The sequence below is a fragment of the Acanthopagrus latus genome, chromosome 16, assembly GCF_904848185.1.
Source record: "Acanthopagrus latus isolate v.2019 chromosome 16, fAcaLat1.1, whole genome shotgun sequence".
Lineage (NCBI taxonomy): Eukaryota > Metazoa > Chordata > Actinopteri > Spariformes > Sparidae > Acanthopagrus > Acanthopagrus latus.
In genome coordinates this window covers 25,476,205-25,499,820 of record NC_051054.1, presented here as the reverse complement: position 1 = coordinate 25,499,820, position 23,616 = coordinate 25,476,205, and the positions used below count along the sequence as shown (strand labels likewise).

The 23,616-nt window shown below is 40.0% G+C and overlaps 1 protein-coding gene across 2 annotated transcripts in view; it reads right to left on the bottom strand.

Annotated features, from left to right (window-relative positions):
- Positions 1-23,222, bottom strand: part of mpp5a (membrane protein, palmitoylated 5a (MAGUK p55 subfamily member 5)) — a 65,594-nt gene extending 42,372 nt beyond the window's left edge. The window contains exons 1-2 of one of the 2 annotated variants that reach the window (XM_037071071.1): positions 23,049-23,222; positions 912-1,214 (exon numbers count right to left, since the gene is read on the bottom strand). In XM_037071071.1, the coding sequence (XP_036926966.1) occupies positions 912-1,085 (174 nt within the window). In that variant the 5' untranslated portion in view covers positions 1,086-1,214; positions 23,049-23,222. Of the gene's footprint in view, positions 1-911; positions 1,215-20,838; positions 20,923-23,048 lie in introns of those variants that run through there. The other variant, XM_037071072.1, reaches the window with a different exon arrangement.
- Between the last annotated feature and the right edge of the window lie 394 nt (positions 23,223-23,616).

Genomic DNA, 23,616 nt, shown 5'->3' with positions numbered 1-23,616 from the left:
CTTAAAAAGCACATACCTGTCATTGTACAACAGAAGCCATTCTTCTACTTCTGAAATAACATAATGTTACACAATGTTCTGCAGGTAGCCAGGGGCTACTGTTGGTTTGGTGTATAGATAGCATAATAAAATTAAATTTGGTCGATCGATTTTTGCAAAATAAAATACTTTATATTTAAACATCATATATAAATCTTAAGTAGTATATTGTTAGTAGGCTATTATTATTTATATTTGGGAACCGTATCCATTTACATCATTCCTACGTCAGTACTCTATTATTTATTTGTTTAATTTTGTTTATTTTAGTATCTCTTTTATTTTTCCAGTCACGTATATAATGTTTTATTGCATTGTGTTTTTTACTACGTTAGTGGTTAAGAGACAATGGGCTAGGACCTAGTTTCCATGGTGATTAGGCAGTACTGACTCAAGTGACTCAAGTGACTTGCACAACCCGGTTCAGTTTAGTGAGTGACTCACAATTACTTGAATCCTTAAAAGGAACTGTATTTACCAGCTCTACTCCAGGACGACTGAAAGTTTCCTGACTGTGACTGCCCATTACATTACATTAGTGACAGTGAATAACTCTTTGTTCTTTGCATTTGTTAAGGATAACTTTCTTTGCCAAATAAATGAAAAGCATGTTGGAACTAGCAATAATATCACCTCTCTTGCAGTGCCAGAATCTACCTACTTTTAAACTACGACTGTCACAATGATGTATCAAATGTCAGACTGCCTCATTCTTTCAGTTTTAACCTGACTATACAAGACATAATTGATTTTCCTAATGATCAGTGACACCGAACCAAACCAAAAACCGTGACCACAAAACCGTGATATGAACTGAACCGTGGATTTTGTGAACCATTCCACCCGTAATGCGCATGCATGTGTGTACATACCTGGTGCTGTCGTATCCTCTCTAGCTGTGCAGACCGTCGGAATGGTAGCATCCGACTTCCCAGCTCTCCCGGACAGTCAACAGCCATTTCCCGGTGCAGCTGTCCTCCCCTCAGCTCTTCATTACCTCCTCCTCCCTCCACAGCAACATGGCCATTCAGATGGGAGGTTGTCATCCCTCACACACCAAGAGCCCAAAGTGGGTGTATTTGTGTGGATTCCAGGGATCTTTAGGTATGTAACACTATATATCTGGCAAGTTTATGAAGGCAGTTCAGTAAACAGGGTGATCATGATACCTTCACCTGTGGAGAAAGCAGGAAAATGATGTCATTAACCTAGTTGACTGGTGACATTCTGCATCCAAACATTCTTTAAACATAGATCCGAAAACAGCTGCATTGTAAGAGAAGGGGTCCTTGTTCCATTTTAGCAGTAGTGTTTCCAGATCTCAACAATTAATTTGGTCAGTTCAATGTTATCAGCCTGGAAAAAAGAGAGTGAGACATCTCAGATTATTCATTTTAGTGAGAGTTGCACATGCGCATTATTTAATGGGGAGGATGTAGCCAGTCAGAGGCATATTAGGGCGGGTCACGAGAAAACATCAACCATAAATCAAGGAATTTTGTGCTTACCTGATTATGTTGGCTCAATGATTATAACAACAAACACTGGGAAGATGCCAACACTGGGAGTGTCATGAGCTCTTGTGATATAAAAATGTGATGGTATTTCACATTGAGGTGAAATGCTATCTCACAACATCAGTATATTACAGACAAAGAGCAGCAGCTAAGCACCCAGGAAGAGTGTCTGGGTTTGAGACTAGTTTCTGTAGAGGCCAAACCATGTAATAACATTGTAATGTGATTCACTACGGCCCCAAAAGCTTTCTTCCCCTAAGTTAAGATTGTGAAAGAGGCATCTGTGAACGGTAGATCCATTTTTTGTGAGCATCACTACCCCCCGACGTGTTTAACTATCATAACTGGAGCCATTTGGGCTGATAAAATTGAAAAGTCTAGAAGAGCTGCATGATTAAATTATTTGATCTACATTCAAGTTATCTGGGAAGTTATAGGAAGTTAGCAGGCTCAGTCAGAGGAAGTCTCCAGATCTCAAACTCCATGAGCCGCACAACGTGGAAGATCCGGGTATTTTTTATACACAGTTGTGCATTATTGGCTTCAAAACATAACATACAGCTTCCATTAAAAGTTACAAGCATATTTACATAAGAAGTCTTCTTAAAAATAGTGTGAAAATACTATCTCATCTCGTTCTTGTGAATCCAATATTGTGTAGCATCTTGCGAGCTTAGTGTATCGTTATTTTAGCAAAAGGAATGATTCGGTGTCTTAACTGGTTTACTTTCTGCTATAATATAGGGATGTAACAGTTACCGGTGTCACAGTTATCCACGGTAAAATTCCCGACAGTGAAGGTTACCGTTTAAGTTTAATTACCATGGTAACCACCTGCATGTGCAGCGCGTAACGTGTGCTAGTTATGTAGTGAAGAAGACATGGCTGGTTTAGGATGGCAGCCCTATCTGCCAGAGCTGCAAGAAGAAAGTTGTTGCGAGGGGCGGCAAACACATCAAATTTATTTACTTTCACTTTTATGACCATCACCCTCAACTGTTCAGCAAATGCAAGGTAAGTTGCAACTTAGCTTGGGTAAGCTTGGGTGCATCATGCTGTTGCTGTTGTCACTAATCTAAACTGACTAGATAGTGGTATAACTGAACAAAGTTGATCTATGATTTGGCACGTTATCTGAACCGCTTATTAATTGTAGATTCTACTTACTTACACTTACTTTTTAAAGTCGACCTAATAGTTCCCCAAATATTGATGCAGAGCTGCAGTGAGGAGGATTTGAGACAAACATGTACTGGGTTTGGGAGATGACTGACTCTCATCTCAGCTCCGGGGGTTCACCGGAGCAGCGTCTACCCGTGGCAATGTAACAAGTGTCTAGACAAAAGTGATATGATCTAAACTGTGAGTTTTGTGATCTGTTGGTTGCACCCTTAGTATTAAGAAACAATGACAGTAATTAATAATGACATTTTCTATTCATTTTTTTCACAGAGAGGGTCTACTGGCTATCAAGTGGTACTGCCGCTGCATCTCATTCTACTGTATTTAAGGTTTATTTATTTTACACAGTTTTGAGAAATCCTTGGTTTTGCAGTGTTTTGTTAAGGTTTTGGATTTGGACTATTTTGATGTATAATTAATCCATTTAAGTATACATCTTGGTGAAATTATTTCAATTTATCAGTGTATCTGTGTTTTTTTCAGCATTTAAGACATTTTAAAAATACCATGATATACTGATAACCATGATAATTTTTGTCACTATTACCGCGGTGTGAAATTTCCATACTGTTACATACCTACTATAATAACTGACTGTCTGACCTACTGCTGGTTCACAGCTTGACCTACTTAGAGTGATAAATCAGTGGCTTGTTTAGTGACAGTAAACCATGGAATATGCCTGACTGTTAGGGTGAATTCTGTTAATTGGTAACCTGACAAGAGATTAGTTTAATACCACTACAAGGTTTTTATCTCCATCTTAGTTCTCTCAAGCTCTCTCTCACGACGTCATTAAAACAACCCCCCATGACAACTGCTTTGTCAGCGGGACTGTAAAAACACACACACACACACACACACACACACACACACACACACACACACACAGCAGTCCCATGATGCAGCAGTGAGGAATGGAAACAAAATTCCAATGATGGGGGAAGGGTGTGTGTGTGTGTGTGTGTACGCGCATGCATTCCCATGCTCTACTCTTACATTCTCAATGTATTTGCGCCAATTACAGAGAGAACTTACCAGGGTCTCTACACATGAACACGAGCATTGAGAACATTGCTTGTGTAAAAAGAAAGTTTTGGAACACCTCACGTTAGTGGTAGCATCTTCCTCCAATTGTCGTCATGGCACCCCAGATGTACTCAGGATCGACACATCTGGGTCAAGTGTATGTGGTTCAGTTGAGCTATGTGTAAAGACCCTGGTGATACTACGAGCAAAGTTTCATGTTGTGTCAATCCTTCTTAGTGTTTTAAAAATAGCTATTTTGACACTAGCATAAAAGTTGCATTTTGACTAGAGTTTCACTTTAACATCTTAAAAGGTCCCATATCATACTGTTTTTCATTAATTTCACACAGCTGTCAGAGGTCCAACAACACTGTATTCAATATGCATTGCCCCCAACCCCTATGTGGTCCTGAATTTCAGCTGTCTAAAAGTTGCTCTACTGAGCTCTCCTGAGAGCAGACTGTTTCTGTGCTTGCACCTTTAAATGCTAATGAGCTCTGTCAACGTCTACTTGCCTGTGTCACTCTCAGAAAGACAATGCCTCTTACATTACGGTAGCATGCGCTAATGTTATGGTGGATGTATATATTTGTATTGCGGCTCTCAGAGATACTTTTGTTCAACCATACCAGTTTGAACCAGAATAAGACGCAGGAGGAGAGGCTCCTGAAGAAATACAGACTCTGCGGCTGCAGCAGGACATTTCAGAATGGTAAGTGTGGCTGAATAATGTTACTTTGTTCATATGTGTTGTTACAGTTACTACCATGTAGCTAATGACAAACAGCTAGCGAAAGCTGTGTTTGTCTCCAACACAGTCTCCAAACTCTTGGACACTGTTTGCATCGTCTCTGTCTCCAGTCTGTACGTTTCCAGACTTTTTAATGTGACAATCAAGCTCCAACATAATATTATTAACATCAGGGTTTCCCCCAGAAAACTTGCTTAGCCCAGTGGTAGGTTGGAAGGGCGGTCCACCGGCGGCGAAGCATGTTTTTTGTTTGTGGAAAAAAAACAAAAAAAACAGCTGTTGTCTCATTCTGGATCTGACGAACAACTATCCTGTCATCTAGATCTCCATGAGCAGGGTCTCACTGAAAGGCTAGATCTGTTTGCATTGGACCTCTCTGAACTGGATGTCCTTGACCGTCTGTATCCTCTGCGTCCTAGTAATCATCAATGTACAAAATCACACCTATGATAAACAATCAGACTAGTGTTAAGTACTGATGAACTCAAAAGTTGATTAACTTCACAATGCACACTGCACAGCCCCCGTCAGTGTCAGCACATTATCTCAGTAGACAATGACAGAATATAGAAGAATACAGAATGCAGCAAATTACAGTGATACATTCAAAAGCATACAGGTCTTAAGTTCTTAGCAATAAAACAGGCTATAGATGTTGCGATTACCTCACAGAATTGTGGCCCAATGGTGTCTGGAAGTGTTAAATATCTGTGTCTTGCTAGTGCTAGCTTTACTAGCATCCTTGATGTCTGCACAGGCTTCACCATGCTGGCTCACAAGGCAGTGTTACCCACAGAATCAAGCTTTAACTGTTGCATGGTTGTCTGGCTGGGGTGCCATAGAGCATGTGCACTTGAGACTTCTGCTGACCAAGACAGCAAACTTCTGGTTTAGCGCTGAGCTAACTTGGATGGGGATAAAATGTAATCGATCTGCTCTTCTAGATCTCCAAATTGTATTGAACCGAATTGTCCAATTGTGACCGTAAAAGTAAGTAAATTTGCAAGGATTGTGAGGCTTTTGCCACCGTTTTACTTTTGGGTGAAGTCCCCAGTGCATCACATGATGATATAATTATGCGGCTTGGCTATGACAAAAACTGGCTTTAAGGCCGCCACAAATACATAAATGTGTGGGAAACACTACAATTTTATGTTATGTTATATAAAATGTGCTCAGTGTGTGTATAAATAAATAGATGTTTAGCATTTTTTATGTAGGTAGATCATTTTGACCTGGTCATTTTGAAAGTTGGCAACACGCGTGTTTAGAACACCATAAACCCTATAATATACTTTGTTGGTGATGTTCTGTTAGCACAATAAAACAAACACGTTTATTTTTAAACTACATTACAACATCAGCTAATCTGTAGCCTCCGTCATATGTTAATTTAACATGTTGCAAATCTGATAAGCTGTTTAATAAACATATGCTTACAGGCCTTTAAACGAAGTGTTGGAGGTTGTATTATCCAAAATTTTGACGCCAATATTTTCCCTTTCCTGCAAATGAATATCAGCTCCAAATATTGGTTATCTGCCTCCTTGACTATTAATAACTGGTTTTGGTATCGGCCCTGAAAAAAACATATCAGTCTATCAGACCAGGCAGTGTCTTTGGCATCTTATATGATAGCTACTGTCTTTGACAACTTATACAAAACAAATCACCAAATTTAATGAAGGAAGCAAATGTGATGGTCAGCCCTCTGGACTGAGTCTAAAGTGAAGTTCCCCCAGAAAATAGAATCCATCTCCAAGAGCGAGTGCCAGCCAGGGTCTGCCATTCACTGATGGTGATTTTGTGAAGTAATTTAAAGCAAAAAATGTATCTTTGTCACTTTCCATGATGCATGGTAGGTCAGGATCTCAATCACAACACATTATAACAGCATCCATGTGATTATTAACAGTCAACAGATACATGTTTACAGGTGGTAACCAGGTGGAAACCCCCATAACACCAGCATGCGGTTTGGTACAGTGTGAGCACACAAGGCGGCATAAAGGTGAGCCTTCGTTGCAGCGATATTGCGGGATCTGTGTGAATAGGGCTTAAGGCTTGGGATAAGCCTTTATCTGAAGACCTGCTGGCCTACACACTGCTACAGAAAAAGAAAACATTTGAGAGCTATAATTTAACATAAGGACACACACACACACACACAACACCATCTGCTGCCACAGCTTACCCCTTAGTGTGCATGCATGAATCTAATGTGTGTTTGTCTTGCTGAGGTAACAGTTCAAAGCAAAGCTGTGGGAAACAAAGCCTTTGGAATAAAGGAGTGGTCTGTTTACTGACTGGCATGTATTTTCTATGGGCTCAATACTGACTGTGCAGCATCTCCTAAGTATTAAAATACGACGCAACATATTTTTTTCTTCATAATGCTACACTGTGAGGAACATATCAATGTTGAAACGAACTATAAAAGGAAACACACATCGAGACATGCTGTGTTGAAACCACAGAAATAAACCATTATTTAGTTCATTTGAATTTTGTTGACAAGTGCATCAGGATGATATGATAGGGCTTTACCCAACTCAGGATTTTGTCTGTCAAATCTCTGTTCAATGAAAAGATTCAACTAGTCTTTTTTCTTTTAAGTTTGGCACCTCATGAAAGTCCTTTATCCTTTTTACCTGCAGTCCCAGAAATAATGAAATGATTATTCAGCTCAATTGATAGGAAATATGTCCAAATGTTAGTTGGTTAATGAATTTATCATAATTTGATTGGAAATAAATGTAAAGGCAGTCAGAAGAAAGACGTTATTTCATTCTTTCGACTTTTTAAATCACCAAACTTCCTTTGTGTTTCTTTACCATGTAACATTGAAAACAATCTTCTATACCTCTTTATTCTTTGATCATAACATTAAGTAAAGTCAGCCTGTCAAAAACGTGGCAGAAGATGGCCTGGAGTGGTAGAGTAACATACAAATTTCCAGAGACATATAAATGTTCAAACCTGTAACCCCACCATTCATACATAATAGTGCTGGGTGATATGGCTGAAAATGTATCATGATATAAGTGTTTCATATCACTCGATATCGATAATTATTGAGTTTGTTAAACATATTATTTTAACAACCCTTTAAATGGTGACTACTGGTGAGATTTTTGAAAATAAAAATCATTTTCAAGATTTCAGAATCAGAATATAAAACATGAGACAAAATAGTGTAGAAGCTGACATTGCTGCTTGAAAATATGTTAACGTCTTAGAGAACTTTTTTACCATTATTTTCTTTATTATTATTATTATTAGACATTTCTTATGGAAACAGAATCTGTTTCAGAAGTGAGTGTGCCACATGACATGGAAGCTATTGAGAAAAAAACAAAATCTGCATATTAATATTAAATTAAAACAGAGGAAGCACTAAAGTACAATAAAAAGATCTGTGTCTCATTCATCCAGCTTTCTAAGACAATCTGCTGCTGGTTTGGAGTCACTGGGTCACATGACATTGAAGATACTGAAAAAAATGCAATTATTTATATTAATATATTAATTGAGTAATTTAATGACAGTCCCTAAATCAGTTTCCAGCAATTCAGTGTGAGGCTCTGGGGGGTGAGCTAACCGTCCTCCTGCTGCTAACACTGGGCGAACCTCAGTAAAGTCGCAGCTGGACTCGAATGAGTATCCATCGAATATTCAACCTAAAACTAACTTCACCCCAGTTCAATGAGTGGCTTGTTGCAGCCTTTGAATAGGATGACAAGGATTTCAGTCACTCATCTTAAACTGTGACTTCTAGAAATTATAGCAGTAATGACAATAATAATCGATTTCAAGATAACTTTTAGGGTGTTGTGCTTTCACTGTGTGCAATTTAATTTCACCATTTGCCCGTGATATTAAACCAACAAAAATCATGCCTTTTTTTTGCTGCGGCAGCGCTGATACAGCTTCCTGTTGTGGGGAAGTCCTTGCGAGTTGATTACCGGGTACAGTTAGAAAAGCGCAATTTCATTCTTTTCCCTGTCTGCTCTCAATAATACAAGCAGCTAAGCAAGCAGACATATGATGTCTCGAGCTATGTACTGAGACCCTATACTGTTGCTGAAGTTTGGTGCTGTTCTGAGCATTATTTGTGGCTTTTTGATGGCAGTTTCTTGTTGGAGGCATACTGCAATGTATTATTATCGTGCGGTCTTTTTCTGAGGTTGCTAAAGCTACGTAAACTAGCGGTCTGCAAACTTGATCTCTCAAGGGGGGTCTTACTAGGTGTCACTGTGTGTTAGACCATGGATTAAACTTACACCAGAATAACCCTTTAAGTTTTAATTTAGTCACAGCACAGTTATGGCCACAACATGTAAAATATTAAAGCCACTGTATTAAAAACAATCTTTCTGCATGTTATGCTTTGACAGCAGCCATGAGGAAAATCAGGCCATGGAACCACACAGAACAGTGAGGCTAAGTATAGGCGCATGAGTCCCGTACTGAAAGGGCAGTGTGAATGGGGCTTAAGAAACATTTCTGACCAGCAACAAAATTTAACAGATGGCAAGATTGCTGATCGTTCAATCACTTTGTGAGCCAATGTGACACTAAAACTACATTTCAAATAACAATGATTTATGAGTGTAAATTATATAATGTGCAGTGTTCCTGCAACTCTTGATAACCAAATAACTATCTGACACAAAGGGTAAAGCAGATTGTCATTTGGGAGCAGAAGCAGAGCTGCCTCTTATCTTGTGTTGACAGTATACAATATAACACACATGCACTCTTTAAAAGGGCTATACCACGCTGTACCAGACAAAGAGAAGGGAGAGAAGTGGGAATACAGACACAAGCTGGGGATTTGTAAGAATACTTATGATGTACATAATGATGTACTGAATTGGAAAATATCAATAGAAATAACAGATTTTAATGAATTAGGGTAAAAGCCCATCAAATCTAAAGTTCAGACATTTCTAATATATACCGCCCCAATTAAAGTGAGAACATTTTAGTTAAAATGATAGACTAATGTCTCATTTGAAGTGTCAATAATTCATTTATACCCATTTTAAATGTTTTTATTGTTTAATTTGTCAAAATATGTCAAAAGTCTGGCATGGGTTTAATGGGTATGTAAATGGCATTTGAAATAGGCGTGATCAGCCTTTTGCTGTGTTGTCAACACAGAAAAAGACATGTCTTCTTTGGAATGTAGCCAAAAAACTATTGATTAACAAAATCAAAATTAGAATGGAAATTACTCTTAAATCCCTCATCTTTCAATATGTGTTGTCATTTTGTCTGTATCTCTATCCTACATTATACTGTTGGCATTTACAATTGGCCAAAATTTTTGGTCCAGCCAGCTGGTTGAGAGTGCAGATGTTTTTATCTAGATTTCTGAAGTGAAATGACTGAAAGAAAGGCAGTTTCCTGGTTCAATACTAATATTTTAAGGATAATAAATGAGTCAATTTCAGTACAATTAAACAAATAACTTTAATTGATTTTTAAAACATAAAAACAGCTTACATAGAAACAATTAAAACCATTGTGGAGTAACATTAAAGACCCACTACAGGTACAATCCTAAAATTAAGTCATAACAATAAACATCCATTAAAAAACAACATACTGTATACAACAGTCATAACATCTTGAAACTTGTGTATGATAGCCTAACTTGAGCAAGATTAAGACTAGGCTCCTTGAGGTGATTTTATCATTATAGTTACGCTATCTTTTGCTCCATGTAGCCTAACTTAGTGTGTAATATTGTAACAAGTAAGCTTTATTTTGTTTGTTTTCTCAACCTTTTGCCCACATTGTGGTCGTCTTTGCTTGCCAGCCTTACACTAACAAGTCTTTGATGGCTTTAATCATTTTTTTTGTTCAGATTTTCAGTGACCTCATGATTGTGCAAATAGAATGGTCCAGGTCCGTCCAGGTCTGCTTTGCAGAAAATGAACTTGTGCTCTACATCTTCATTTGGTCCCTGGGTGGGAGGAAGTATGTATTGTTTGGCCCTCGGTCTAAGAACATCATCACATACTGTTTACCCTCTGGTGGTGCTGACTCATTGAGTGATAATATGCTGCTGGTTTTGTGAACATGACAGCATAGTACACGTCTCTCTCCACTGTGAAGGTTGTGGCACAGGTTTCATTTGCCTCTTTACTCACTGCCTCTGATGCTTTTGTCTTCTCCAGAGGAGCCTTCTTGCTCTTGGTCTTGCCATCATTTGATTGTTTCTTTTTTGCTGCTTTCTTCCTTTCACTTTCCTCAAGACGCAACAAAGCTTCTTGTTAGAGACTCTCCATATTTTAAAGTGTGCAGTCGCCGTCTTTTGGCTACATTGCTCTTCTTTGTTGGCATGATGTGTTGTAGGAAGTAATCTTTGATGCTTGATGAGGGTGGAGGGCTTGAGGTTGCAGAAGTTGATGGCTGGGGTTGTGACATTTCTGCATTTGCAGGCTTTGCAATCTCACTATTTGTGATGTTGAGAATGCTGGACCCAGGAACAGTCTCTACACTGAGGATAATCTGGGACATGGATTCTTCGTCCACAGATATGGAGCATGGATGTGTAGTACAGGATACAGTAGTGGTGCAGGGTTCCTCTGGAAAGCTCAATGTTTTCTCGGCTGGACGAGGTTGTGCAGGTGGAGATGGAGTGACCACATGGTAACTCAGAGGACTACCGCTGCCTGTCATAGCTTCTGCCAGAGGCTGTAGTTGTGGTTGTTGTTGACCATCTTCTGCTGTGAATGGTGTGTTTTCTTCTGTCATCACCCTGTCTAGACAGTAGGGGTAAATCCCGTTGCTCTTAAACCCACTCTTCAGATTCTCACCCTTGAGACCTATCTCAGTTTGGATGGGAAATCCCCTCTTCTGATCTTGTCTCTGGTCATACGGGAGTGCCTCCGCAGCTTTGTTCACCACTGCCTCTTCACCTCCCCAAACACTGCTCTGTCGAGTGGCTGGACAATGTGTGTTAGGTGAGAAGGCAGCCTCAACAATACTATGTTGTTCTCTTTTGCCTTTCAGGCAAGATTGAGGGAGATGTAAGAAGATCGTCCATCAAATATTAGTATTTTTGGGAATGCTAAGTTGGACCACTTCTCAGATTCCTTGAGGAACAGGTGCAAGACGTAGTCTTCAAATAAGTCCCTCTCCATCCATCCATGGTCTGACACAGCACCAACACACCAAGACCCGTAGAGGTGTTTCCCCTTGTACACCACATAGGGTGGGAGAGTCTGCCCATCTGCATTCCCTGTTATGCAGACAGTGATCTGTTCCCTCCCACTCCCGCCTGTGTTTTGGCACACGTTCTTGCTGCCTGTCCTTGACAAGCCTTTGCCTGCTGCTGGATCTGTGGTGAAGCCTGTCTCATCTATGTTGTAGATGTTTTCAGGCTTATTCATGCAATTGGCTTTAACCATCTCTTTTTCAAGAAGTGCAAACCAGCCAGTGAGAATGGCTCGGTCAGAAGTGGCTTTTGCGCTAGCACCTGGGAACTGTTCTGACTTCCTCATGGTCAGTTCAGGGTTGTCCCGCATGAAGCGGTTAAACCATTTTCGACCGGGTCTTCCGTACTTGAAGGGGGTTTGAAGATCATTGGCTATGACAAACTCTTGAGCGAGATTGAGAAGTTCCGTCCAGGTAAAGCCCCAACCCCGTTGACAAAGGACCTGAAGGCATGGAGAATAACAAAGCATTAGTCCTGGACACACACACACACACACACACACACACACACACACACACACCACTAGATTAGGCAAAATCACTTTTTCGTGACCTCACTCTTTCATATTGTCTTGAGCCTTTCAGTCACCATAACCCTACCTGAAGGCACTCTGAAATGTCATGCTCTACTCCTGGGCCCAGGTAGGTCTCATGTCCCTGTTGTGCATCAATGCTCAGCTGCCCCTTCGCTCTCTGCCTCAACGACTTCCTGTTGACTTAATAAGTTCTTGCCAGAACTGAGCGATTTGCCATTGTTCCCTCCCTGTAAAGGTGGCATGCTTCAGCTCATGCAAAAGGTGTTTGCATGAGCTGTACTTTTTTTTCGGGTTCTAGTCACGTCATCTGAAATGTAAAGGGTCGAAAATTATGCTAATGGTAGGATAGAATGTATCTATCCAGAGTGAATTGACCTATGCAACATCACTGATATTTAAATTTGGGTATTTAATTATCTGAATTATGAAGCTGATTGATTAGGTGAGGTCAATGTTAGGCAGGAAAAAGGGAGAAAATCTCCATTGAACACAGCTAAGTGGGCTTAATGGGAGGAGGTGGGCTTAAAGGGAACATCAGTGAATTTCTGATTAAAAGTCAGAATATTTTTTTCTACATACGGCTTTAAAAAACAACTATGTGACATGAATCTATATATGCTGTACTAACATAACATGAAAAGTATCAATTGATAATGCATTTAAGTAAGTAGCTATAATCATTTACATCCACCCTAAATGGTGTCCCCTTTAAGCCCACTTGGTAAAAATGTTAATTAAAAAATAAAGATAAATATACACATGTATTATCTATTTAACAGTACAATAGGATATTCTACCAACAAAAATGTAAACTACACATGCTTATCATGCTTTATGTCATTGCAATTAACAATGCTATGCAGTGACTGTACTGATGCAGCATGTAGGCTGTTGGTTAGCATGCTAAAACACATATTTTGACTACAAAAGAAAAAACATTTCTAATTCTAGTAAAATTCTAACATATGTTTTATTCAAAGCACTAAACTTATAAATGTTGATAACAAATGAGTACTTACCAAAAGCAGGAGTAGAAGTATGGAAAGAAATGTTGGTTTTCAGGGCATCAAAATCACTTGAGTTTTTTTGTAACTTCTTCTGGGAGCAGCAGGCACATGTCACACATGTGCTTCGATAACTCAAGATCATCAAATCTGATTGGCTTACAATCAAAAGTATAATTTATGTAACAAGGATTTTCATTGGAAGAACCATGAACCAGCAAAAATGGTGATGTTGTTTTTTTTTTTAATTGACTCAGAAGTCAGGCTGCACAGTGGCCCAGTGGCTAGCACTGCTGCCTCACAGCTAGAAGATCGCCGGTTCACGTCCCGGTTGGGACGCCTGGGATCTTTCTGTGTGGAGTTTGTATGTTCTCCCTGTGCAAGCGTGGGTTTTCACCGGGTACTCCGGCTTCCTCCCACAGTCCAAAAACATACTGAGGTTAATTGATCATTCTAAATTGTCCGTAGGTGTGAATGAGAGTGTGTGAGTGTTTGTCTCTATGTGTGGCCCTGCGATGGACTGGCGACCTGTCCAGGGTGTCCCCTGCCTTCGCCCCAAGTCAGCTGGGATAGGCTCCAGCCCCCCCGCGACCCTGCAGAGGATTAAGCGGTGTACATAGAATATGTACAGATGATGGATGGATGGATGGATGGACTCAGAAGTCACAAGTGGGCTTATGTGGTACATGGGCTTAATAGGTACACTTACCCTAATGGTGCAGTAAATATTGCTGGCTTGGGTAACGTTCCCATTTGAACTGAAGCCCAATTCAATACCAGTACCCAATGGTACCTTTTTTCCCTGGTACTTAACTCTCTCTATAATAAAGTTTTTTTTTTATTTTATTTTATTTTTTTATTTCAGTACTAACCAGTTAAATCATCAAATTCTAGAGACAATATATCATGACTCATTACCAGTAACAATGACCATCAAATGTCAACCTTTCAAATTTTTATTTCTGTAACATATAGCTATAATGCTTATAAATATGTAATATAAAATACTTTTTGAAGTAAACTGCTACATTTAGCTGTTCCTGCTCATCAACTTAGTGCTTTAAGAATAAATAACATAGAAAACATAAAGATGTTTATATGCTTCCCTCTTCTGGCAAGCAACGCCTCTGCTAGTGATGGCTGTATTTTTAAAACCGATTTTGGGCAGATTAAATTAACAATGCGTAGTCAGCGGTTATAATTTTGTATGCCTGTAAATATGAGCACACTAGCCAATTTAAAAATACATTGATTAAAACATATTGTTTGTAAATATACTTTTATCAGAGTTATGATGCTAACCTCGATTATTGCATTATCAAGAATCCAATTATGTGTTTGCATAGAGATAACCGGCTGAATGCTTGTTAAATAAAATTGATTCGGCAATCAAAGACTGCATATTGTAACGTTTCCTTATCAGTATGTAGTTCACATACTACTGGTTTCACACTGAGGTTCCAAAAACACACTATTTTAGCAAACTAAACAACATGTTGGTGGGGACACATCTTACCATGTCTCTATAATGTTACTGTAAAGAAGCTCTCTCAGGTCCTGAATTTTGGCACCTTTTGATTTAATGATTTAATGCAGGGGTCTCAAGCTCGCGGCCCGCAGGACGATAGTTTGTGGCCCCCGCCTTCATATGAAAGTTTAATGTTAGTGCGGCCCGCGGGTTTGATATGAATGCTGTCCTGATTTATGCTTCTCTGTATCCGTCGGTATGCAACGACGCAGAGCCCTCTGCGTCATGGCGTACCCTCTCCGACCCCCTCTCTGTCAGCTTACGAGCACCTCCCCAAACAACAGAGAGCTCACGGAGACCGCATCGCTCTGATTGGTCCGCTAGAGTTACCTCATTTCCGGAATCCCGATTTGCCGGCCGTATTCCTTCCACAACAATAACGTCGCCACTCGTCTCCTCTTTAGTTCTCGTCTCAATATTTACAATAAAAATGTCGATCAGTTCAGTTCCAACAAATGTCTTCTCCGTGTCTCCATTGTTCGTTGTTGGTAGAGGAACGAGGCCGGGCCGTAAATAAACTAGTTGATAATCCTAACGGAAAGATACATATCACCCTCTATTGTTAGCGCTAGCTCCATGCTAGCCACGAGCCGAACTTTATTAATAACTTTTAATTTATTTAATTTAATGTTAAACTATATTCAACATTGTTGGGCACCACAAACACTTCGTGTTTCCATGGTTTCTGACCTTCATCCAATCACAAACTGTGCCGTGCTTGACGTCATATGCAAGCGCAGGACCCCAAGCCGATCTGGCGCCGGCGGAAATAACACACATTGCAGAAATGACGTTCTCCGTGTGTCGGCTAAACACTGAAACTGAAACGTCAACGCGACAGTGACACCAAGTGGAATTATATGTTCCATTGTTGTTCAGAAAGTTAAAGGTTAAAGAACTGTTAATACAGACATTTGAATCTGAATAATAATAATTAGATTTCTCTAGTCAGCAACTATATGTTTCTTAAGTCTTCTATATCTGCTGTATTATTATTATTATTATTATTATTATTATTATTATTATTATTATTTTATACATATTATTATTATTATTATTATATTTAATATATAAATATATAATAATGACACCATATATCAAAATTTTAATATGACATAAAAAATGTTCTTCATGTCATAAGACATGACATTTTACGAATACGACATTTTATTTATTTATCACTGATTGATTTATTTATTTTCTTTTTAATTCTTCATTTGTTTATTTTTTTTCATCTTATTTTGTGTTAAAAATAAAAATAAAGACATTTGAGAACATTGGAATGTTTTTATCAGGGCTTTTCTTGTGGAAAACCTGATGCGGCCCAGCCTCACACAGACTCTGCCTCCAGTGGCCCCCAGGTAAATTGAGTTTGAGACCCCTGATTTAATGTGAACTGGTACTTCGGTCAGTACCCTTAAAAGCACCGAGTTCGGTACCCAACCATAGTAGAGACACATTTGTGGAATTGTGAAATTAATCTGTTAACCACAACCTTTAGAAATATAAGGGCTACATGCCTGCTCTAAGCAGACCATTAGGTTCAAAATAATACAAATAAAAACATTTTTGCTGTTTTTTTGGGATGGGAGAATGGCTTCGGAAACAGAAATGTGTTTTTTCAATACTTTAACTTTACTGAGGGCAGTGCTCAACAACTTCTTCAGATGACATGGCCATAGTTTTTGCAGGCAAACTGACTGCTTGAAACTGCTTAGAAAATGCTCAAATAGCACGCTAATTAGCCAAAGCCAGGAGGGAACTTTCAACACATCCAAGGCAGACATTATCTTCCCCAGTATAGGTTTAATCCTGATTTGGTGACACATTTTAGTTTTGCAGTAGCCTAGCTTTGGGTCCCAATCAGGTCAGAGATCCAGAGTGAGAATGAGAGAGCATTCCAGAGAACAGAGGTCTTCTGTTTTTTTTGGGTGGACTGTGGCCCAATGTGCCTGTCCTCACCAGCACACAGTGTGTACCAATGTGCCCATAAGAGTCAGCTATGACCCTGTCACCATAGCAATGTGACCTCATACTTGGCAGTGGAGCCTATCTAAAGGCCAGTTCCCTTTTAGAGCACCAGGGTGTTCATACTGTCCAGTACAGTATACTATAGATGTAGACAACAAACCACATACATCTGCTGCTCAGTGTCTAGGCTGACAGAGGACATGTAAGGACAGCTATACGAGGAAGCTGGAGGCCAAACTCCAACAGAACAGTGTGAGAGAAGTGTGGACGGGAATGATGAACATCACGGGGATGAAGGGGAAAGACAGGCAGACATCAGGGAGCCTGGATAGAGCAAACCAGTTCAACCAGTTCTTTAACAGGTTTAGCTCACCTCCTGCCACCCCTCCAACACCGCCAGCCCCTCACACTCACACTCACCCCCCCCCCCCCAAAGACATCTGCATCAATCCCCACCCAACAGTGACTACAGGCCAGGTAAAGAGGCAGCTGGTAAGACTACATCAGCGAAAGGCTGAAGACCCTGACGGCATCACACCCAGGATCCTGAAGACCTGTGCCAGCCAGCTGTCTCCTGTAATGGGACATCTGTACAACCTGACTCTGGGTCAGGTGAAGGTCCCGATGCTGTGGAAAAAATATCCTGCTTGGTTCCAGTCCCCAAGAAGTAGAGGCCATCCGACCCAGCAGTCGCTCTAACATCTCATGTGATGAAGGTCCTGGAGACACTGGTCTTAGCCCAGCTGAGGCCACAGGTGATGGCATTTCTGCACCCTTTGCAATTTGCCTATCAGCCCCATTTAGGAGTTGATGATGCTGTCATCTACCTACTGCAACAAGCCCATATGAATGTGGATGGTGGAGGGGGCACTGTGAGGATCACATTCTTTGATTTCTGCAGTGCATTCAACTTCTGCTACTGGGTGAGAAGCTGCAGGAGATGGGAGCTGATGACACAATGATCTCCTGGATTACTGACTACTTGACAGGCAGGCCACAGTTTGTCTGTCTGGGCAGTGTTCTGTCTGATGTGGTGGTCAGTGATACAGGAGCTCCACAGGGAACTGTGCTTTCGCCATTCCTTTTCACCTCATATACCACTGCCTTTCAGCACAACTCTGAGTCATGTCACCTGCAGAAATTTTCTGATGACGCAGCTGTTGTCGGGTGTATAAGGGAAGGAGAGGAGGGTGAGTACAGGACACTGGTAGACAACTTTGTAGAGTGCTGAATGTCGACAAGACCAGAGAGATGGTGATCGACTTTGAGAGGAAGAAGATGCCTTCGCAGCCACTACGGATCAGAGGGGAGGTGGTGGAAGAGAGGGAGGACTACAAATACCTGGGAGTGGTGACCGACAACAGACTGGACTGGAAATCTAATACCAAGGTTGTGTACAAGAAGGGGATGAGCAGACTCTATTTCCTGAGGAAGCTGAGATCCTTCAACGTGTGCAGCAAGCTATTGGTGATCTTTCTCCAGTCTGTTATTGCCAGCGTCATTTTCTTTGCTGCGGTGTGTTGGAGCAGCAGTATCAGAGCCAGTGACACTAACAGACTTGATAAAATTATCAAGTAGGCTGGCTCTGTACTTGGTCGCAGGTTGGATTCTTTTGAGACCGTGGTGGAGAGGAGAACGCTGAACAAACTGTTATCCAGTCAAAGGGACAGATACAGAAAATCTTTCCTGCCGCATGCCATCACACTGTACAATAACAGCTAAGACTCTGGTCATAGCACATAGTCTCTACGCACTTTGGTTTTTACACACTGTTCACCGCACCTCATATTTTATCTTCCACCAACAATTACTCTGCTTATTTATACACTTTTATACATTTTGTATATTACTTTTTTTTATATATTGCTATCTAATATGTATAGGTTGTTCCTCTTTTTTCATTGTGTGATATTGTCTCTGTGTATAATGCTGCTGCTACACCGCAATTTCCCAGCTTGGGATCAATAAAGTCTGTCTGTCTGTCTGTCATACACAGCCTTTAAATAAAGGGAAGGTAGGTTCAGCTGACCAGCTAGATATTACTTGCATGTAACAAAAGCAACTTTTATTTTATCCCATGAAGCCCATTATCATTTTGTAACACCACACACATACACACAATAACGACATCAAACATAGAGAAGTTAGTCCAAACCTTTCGTTAACATATTGACTTCTTACAAAACGGTTAGCCACAACTAGGGATGTAACGGTATGAAAATATCACACCGCCGTAATAGTGACAAAAATTATCACGGTTATCGGTATATCGTGGTATTTTTAAAATTTCTTCAAAATGCTGAAAAAAAGACAGATACACTGATAAATTGAAAACATTTCACCACGATTTATTTATCATATATCGAAAGTCTAAACACACACACACACACACACACACACACACACTTCTTACTTTTATCACTATTTCCCTATCAATATTATCTGCAACCTTGTTTCAAGCGATTAAACTTTTAAAAACACTAAATAGCCTACATCATGTTCACTTTAATAAACAGTGTTTATCATAGGAACAGACAGCTGCCGCTGGCGTATTGGGCCTCACAGTAACGTTAATACTTCCTGGGTTGTGCAGTTTCTACAGTCTGCTAGTCCAAATCCAAAAACTTAACAAAACACTGCAAAATCCACCATAAATAAGTATAAAAGGATGTATCAAAACTAGAGATAGACTGATATGTTTTTTTCAGGGCCGATACCGATACCGATTATTAGTAGTCAAGGAGGCTGATAACCGATATTTGGAGCCGATATGCATTTGCAGTAAAAGGGAAAATAATGGCATCAACATTTTGAATAATACAAACTCCAAGACTTAACCTGAGTGTTTTTACACATAGACTTAAGTCTATCCACCTGCAATAAGGGTTTGAAAAAAAGAGAGAGACTTAAAAGTGGGGCCACATGATGACATATGCTCAACTCATCATGCTTAATTTACTACAGCATTTGGGAAGCCTGTAGTTGATTTTGTTATGTAAATGTTTTATTTTACCAACATGTGATAGTAGAGACACTGTCATTCAAAACTAGGCTGCTACATTACTAACGATGAATGTAACTATAGCTGAAAAAAATAGTACAATAACGATAGAGACTATTCATCCCTGAACACCATGCAGTTCATGTAGGCTTTATGATGCAGTTGCATGATGTCTAAAGTCTTGAACAGCAATATTCTGCCCCCCTCTACAAGAAACTGTCAAAGACAGCTTCAGGACACACAACATGACAATATGTCATTTTCTGCTGCATGGAATCTCTCAGTCAACACAGAAAAAAATCAAGTAAAATAACTTGTTTTTTTTTAAATTTGTTTTTTGGTCTTTATTGATGAAGAGTGCGACAGGAAGCAGGGTAGGGGAGGGGGAGTGACACGCAGCGGGGGGACCCAGGTCGGGGGTCGAGCCAGGGTCCGCTGCAGAGCCTCAGCACATGGGTCGCGCGCGCGCGCGCGCGCACACACACACACACACACACACACACACACACACACACACTTCTTACTTTTATCAGTATTTCCCTATCAATATTATCTGCAACCTTGTTTCAAGCGATTAAACTTTTAAAAACACTAAATAGCCTACATCATGTTCACTTTAATAAACAGTGTTTATCATAGGAATAGACAGCTGCCGCTGGCGTATTGGGCCTCACAGTAACGTTAATACTTCCTGAGTTGTGCAGTTTCTACAGTCTGCTGAGCGTCTACAGCCAGAGAAGGAGAAAGCGGACCGGAGGGCTAACGTTACGCTAAAAGCTAATCAGCCTTCACCTCAACGTGCTTCCTTTTAATAAAGGTGGACTGAATTGAGTTTATTAGGTTTTTACTCTCTAACTCACACACACGGACTATTTCCATATTGATATTAGCGAGTGATTAACAGGCCCGTCTGGAGGAACTGCGACCGAGCAGAGCTGCCGCTTATGTTTATAACGTTAACGGGCTCACAGTAATGTTGATAGTAGTTGTGAGTTGTAGAGGACTGGGATGTCAATTACAATTTTGGGAGAGTCTGCTGCATTAGCTTACCTTCGGAAACAAGCCCCAAGGAACAGCGCCGGGCTATGAATCCAGTTTTACTTGGTGACTAAACTTTTCTCCTCTCCGCTGTGTGTGTGTGAGCACTGTGCATGCACAGCTTTCACTACTGATTGGCTGTTACCCGCTCTCCCTGTAACCAATCAGATGGTGCTGTGGGTGGGTCAATGCTGGAGACAGAGTAGGGGCAGCAGACAGAGAGGCTCGGCTGCATCACAGCCAAAGTAACCAAGTTTTAAATTGATCTCTTGACCGGTCCCTAATCAAAACTGTGCAAAATAAATAAATAAACCTTAAATAGAATAGAATGAGATGTAGTGGCAGTACCACTCGATTGGCCAGCAGACCCTCTGTGAAAAAATGAATACAAAATGTCATTATTAATTATTGTTGTCATTGGTACTTAATACTAAGGGTGCAACCAACAGATCATAAAACTCACAATTTAGATTTGAGGAGGATTGAACATCTCGTTATAATGCAATGTTCTGCTGGGAATCCCTGGATCCTGGCATTCATGTGGATGCTACTTTCCACACACCACCCATGCAAACACTGTAGTGGACAAAGTACACCCCTCATGGCAAAGGCACTCCCCTAAGCCAGTTCACTACAAAGATCCCATTGCCAGACACCACAGGACACCCTCATAGGGTTAATGACTGTGCCTTGACAGGTCAGAAATCCTCAATACAACCTCAGCATTCTGCCATGAAAAAAAATACATTCTAAAACAAATTAAAGGAACGCTTAATTGTCACCAATTCAGTAAAACTTCAGGGATATCAATCGATTAATTTAGTCAGATTAATTCCTGAGCGAAATATTTCGATTAGCGAATTCTGTTCGCAATCCTAAATCTAACGGATTATAAAGAATCATCTAGAACACCAAAGGAATCTTGGGTCAAGCACATTATTATGTCTGTTAGGTAGTATGTGTTTTCGTTCACTAGGTGACACTAAATTGCACACTTTAGCTGTGATGGTTAATACCATGCCATACTTGTGTATTTCCACTGAATCCTCATCAAGTACCTGTGTTCTCACAGCATTAAAGGGATATTCCAAGTATAAATCGTCATCAAAAAGCCAGAAATAATGCTCAGAACAGCACCAAACTTCAGCAACATTAGTAAAAGGGTCCCAGCACATATATTGAGGCATCAAACATTTGATATCATTGCAGGCTTTGTTGAAAAAGATAAACAGAGTTTGTGCTTTTTGAGATGCCTTTCAATAAGGTAAAATGGTAACATGATTGCCTTTCTCCTCTTCTTTCTTTAAATCTATCTTCACTTGCTTATCCTCCATGCCTGCATCCCAGCCAAAACTATTGCATCTAAGAAACACAGCACAGGCCTTTCATACCAAGTCATAGTGTTAATAAACAGAAAGCAGCCATCAGCTGTATGATAACCCTTTTGCTAAACATTTACAGTTTACAGATTCAAAATTCTGACTCATCTGAGGATTTGAAATCAGATGAAAACATGAAGAAAGGAAGTCACACAACATTGCCATTACTACTGCTTTAAGTGGTATTGGCTAATCTTATGTTTGGCACAGCCCAATTCAGCTGCCTCTCAGTTCTCAGTTTTTGTTTTTTACTAATGTGGAGTGTTGACACTCAGGAGCTGACTGTCATCAAAACAGGCAACCTACCTATGTTGTTGTAATGTGCAGTGACCATAAAAAGGTAGCGTTATGATACTGTAAATTAACATAAAGCTTTGCAACGTGATGAAAATACACAAACTATCCACAGTTCTCTATAGTAATTGTAAAAAGTTCGAATGCACATATCATCTGCATTTTATTCCATCTAAGATTGTAAATTGGAGTTTTGTTTAGTTTTTCACAAGGCGGCGTGTCACTTCTTGTCACTTACATAATAGAAAAAAACATTCTGTTTGGGTTAGCCATTTTTACCACCAAAGTAATAACTGAAAGCTGAGTTACAAGCTATTTGGCTTAATTTCAGGCAGCATTAAAGTGCCTTCAATAAGTATAACACTTCTCAACAGTTCAGTGAGTAGCCACCTTTACAAAAACGTACTTTGTTTTAATAAAAATGTGAGTTCATTTTACTTAACGTTATTAGGCCAATGTTAGCTGCTACCTAGCTAGCCTGCTCCTTCCTGCAGCACCTGTTGATAACAAAGCCGCTTCAGACCTCACTGAAAACACTGGAGTACTCACTCAATTTCTGGGTATCCCTTTAGCTGCTAAATCCAACTGGGAACTAGTAAACACGTCGTAGTTTTAATCCAACTCGTCGTTCGGCACTTATGTTTGTAATTCAGTTTCACTCTAAAAGACTTGCCGCCTATCGGACATAGCAACGTAAACCCCCTTTTCCTTCTCTCAAACTGTCATGACCAATTGCAGGCTGGGGGAGGAGACGACATGCCACCAGCTAGATACAATAATAATGTTGATTGGATACAGCAATGAAAAGTATTTCGTCCAAACCCGATGCTGCATCGACCGATCGATCGATAGATACATATTTTCTGAACAGCTGAGTCAGGTATTAACAAAGTTGTGGAGTTTATATTATGGAATATACACTTAGATATTCAGAATTGAGATGTTTTAAGAGTCCTTCAAATGTTACCTTTCCATGGACGTTATATCTGACTTCCCCGTAGTTACTAAAATGAAATTTCCTATAGTAAAGATCTGAAATTACTGCACAAAACTGTAGTGTTTCCACTTTTGCACAAAGCTGTGAGCTTTCCCTTATTAATGAAATTATTGTAATGAC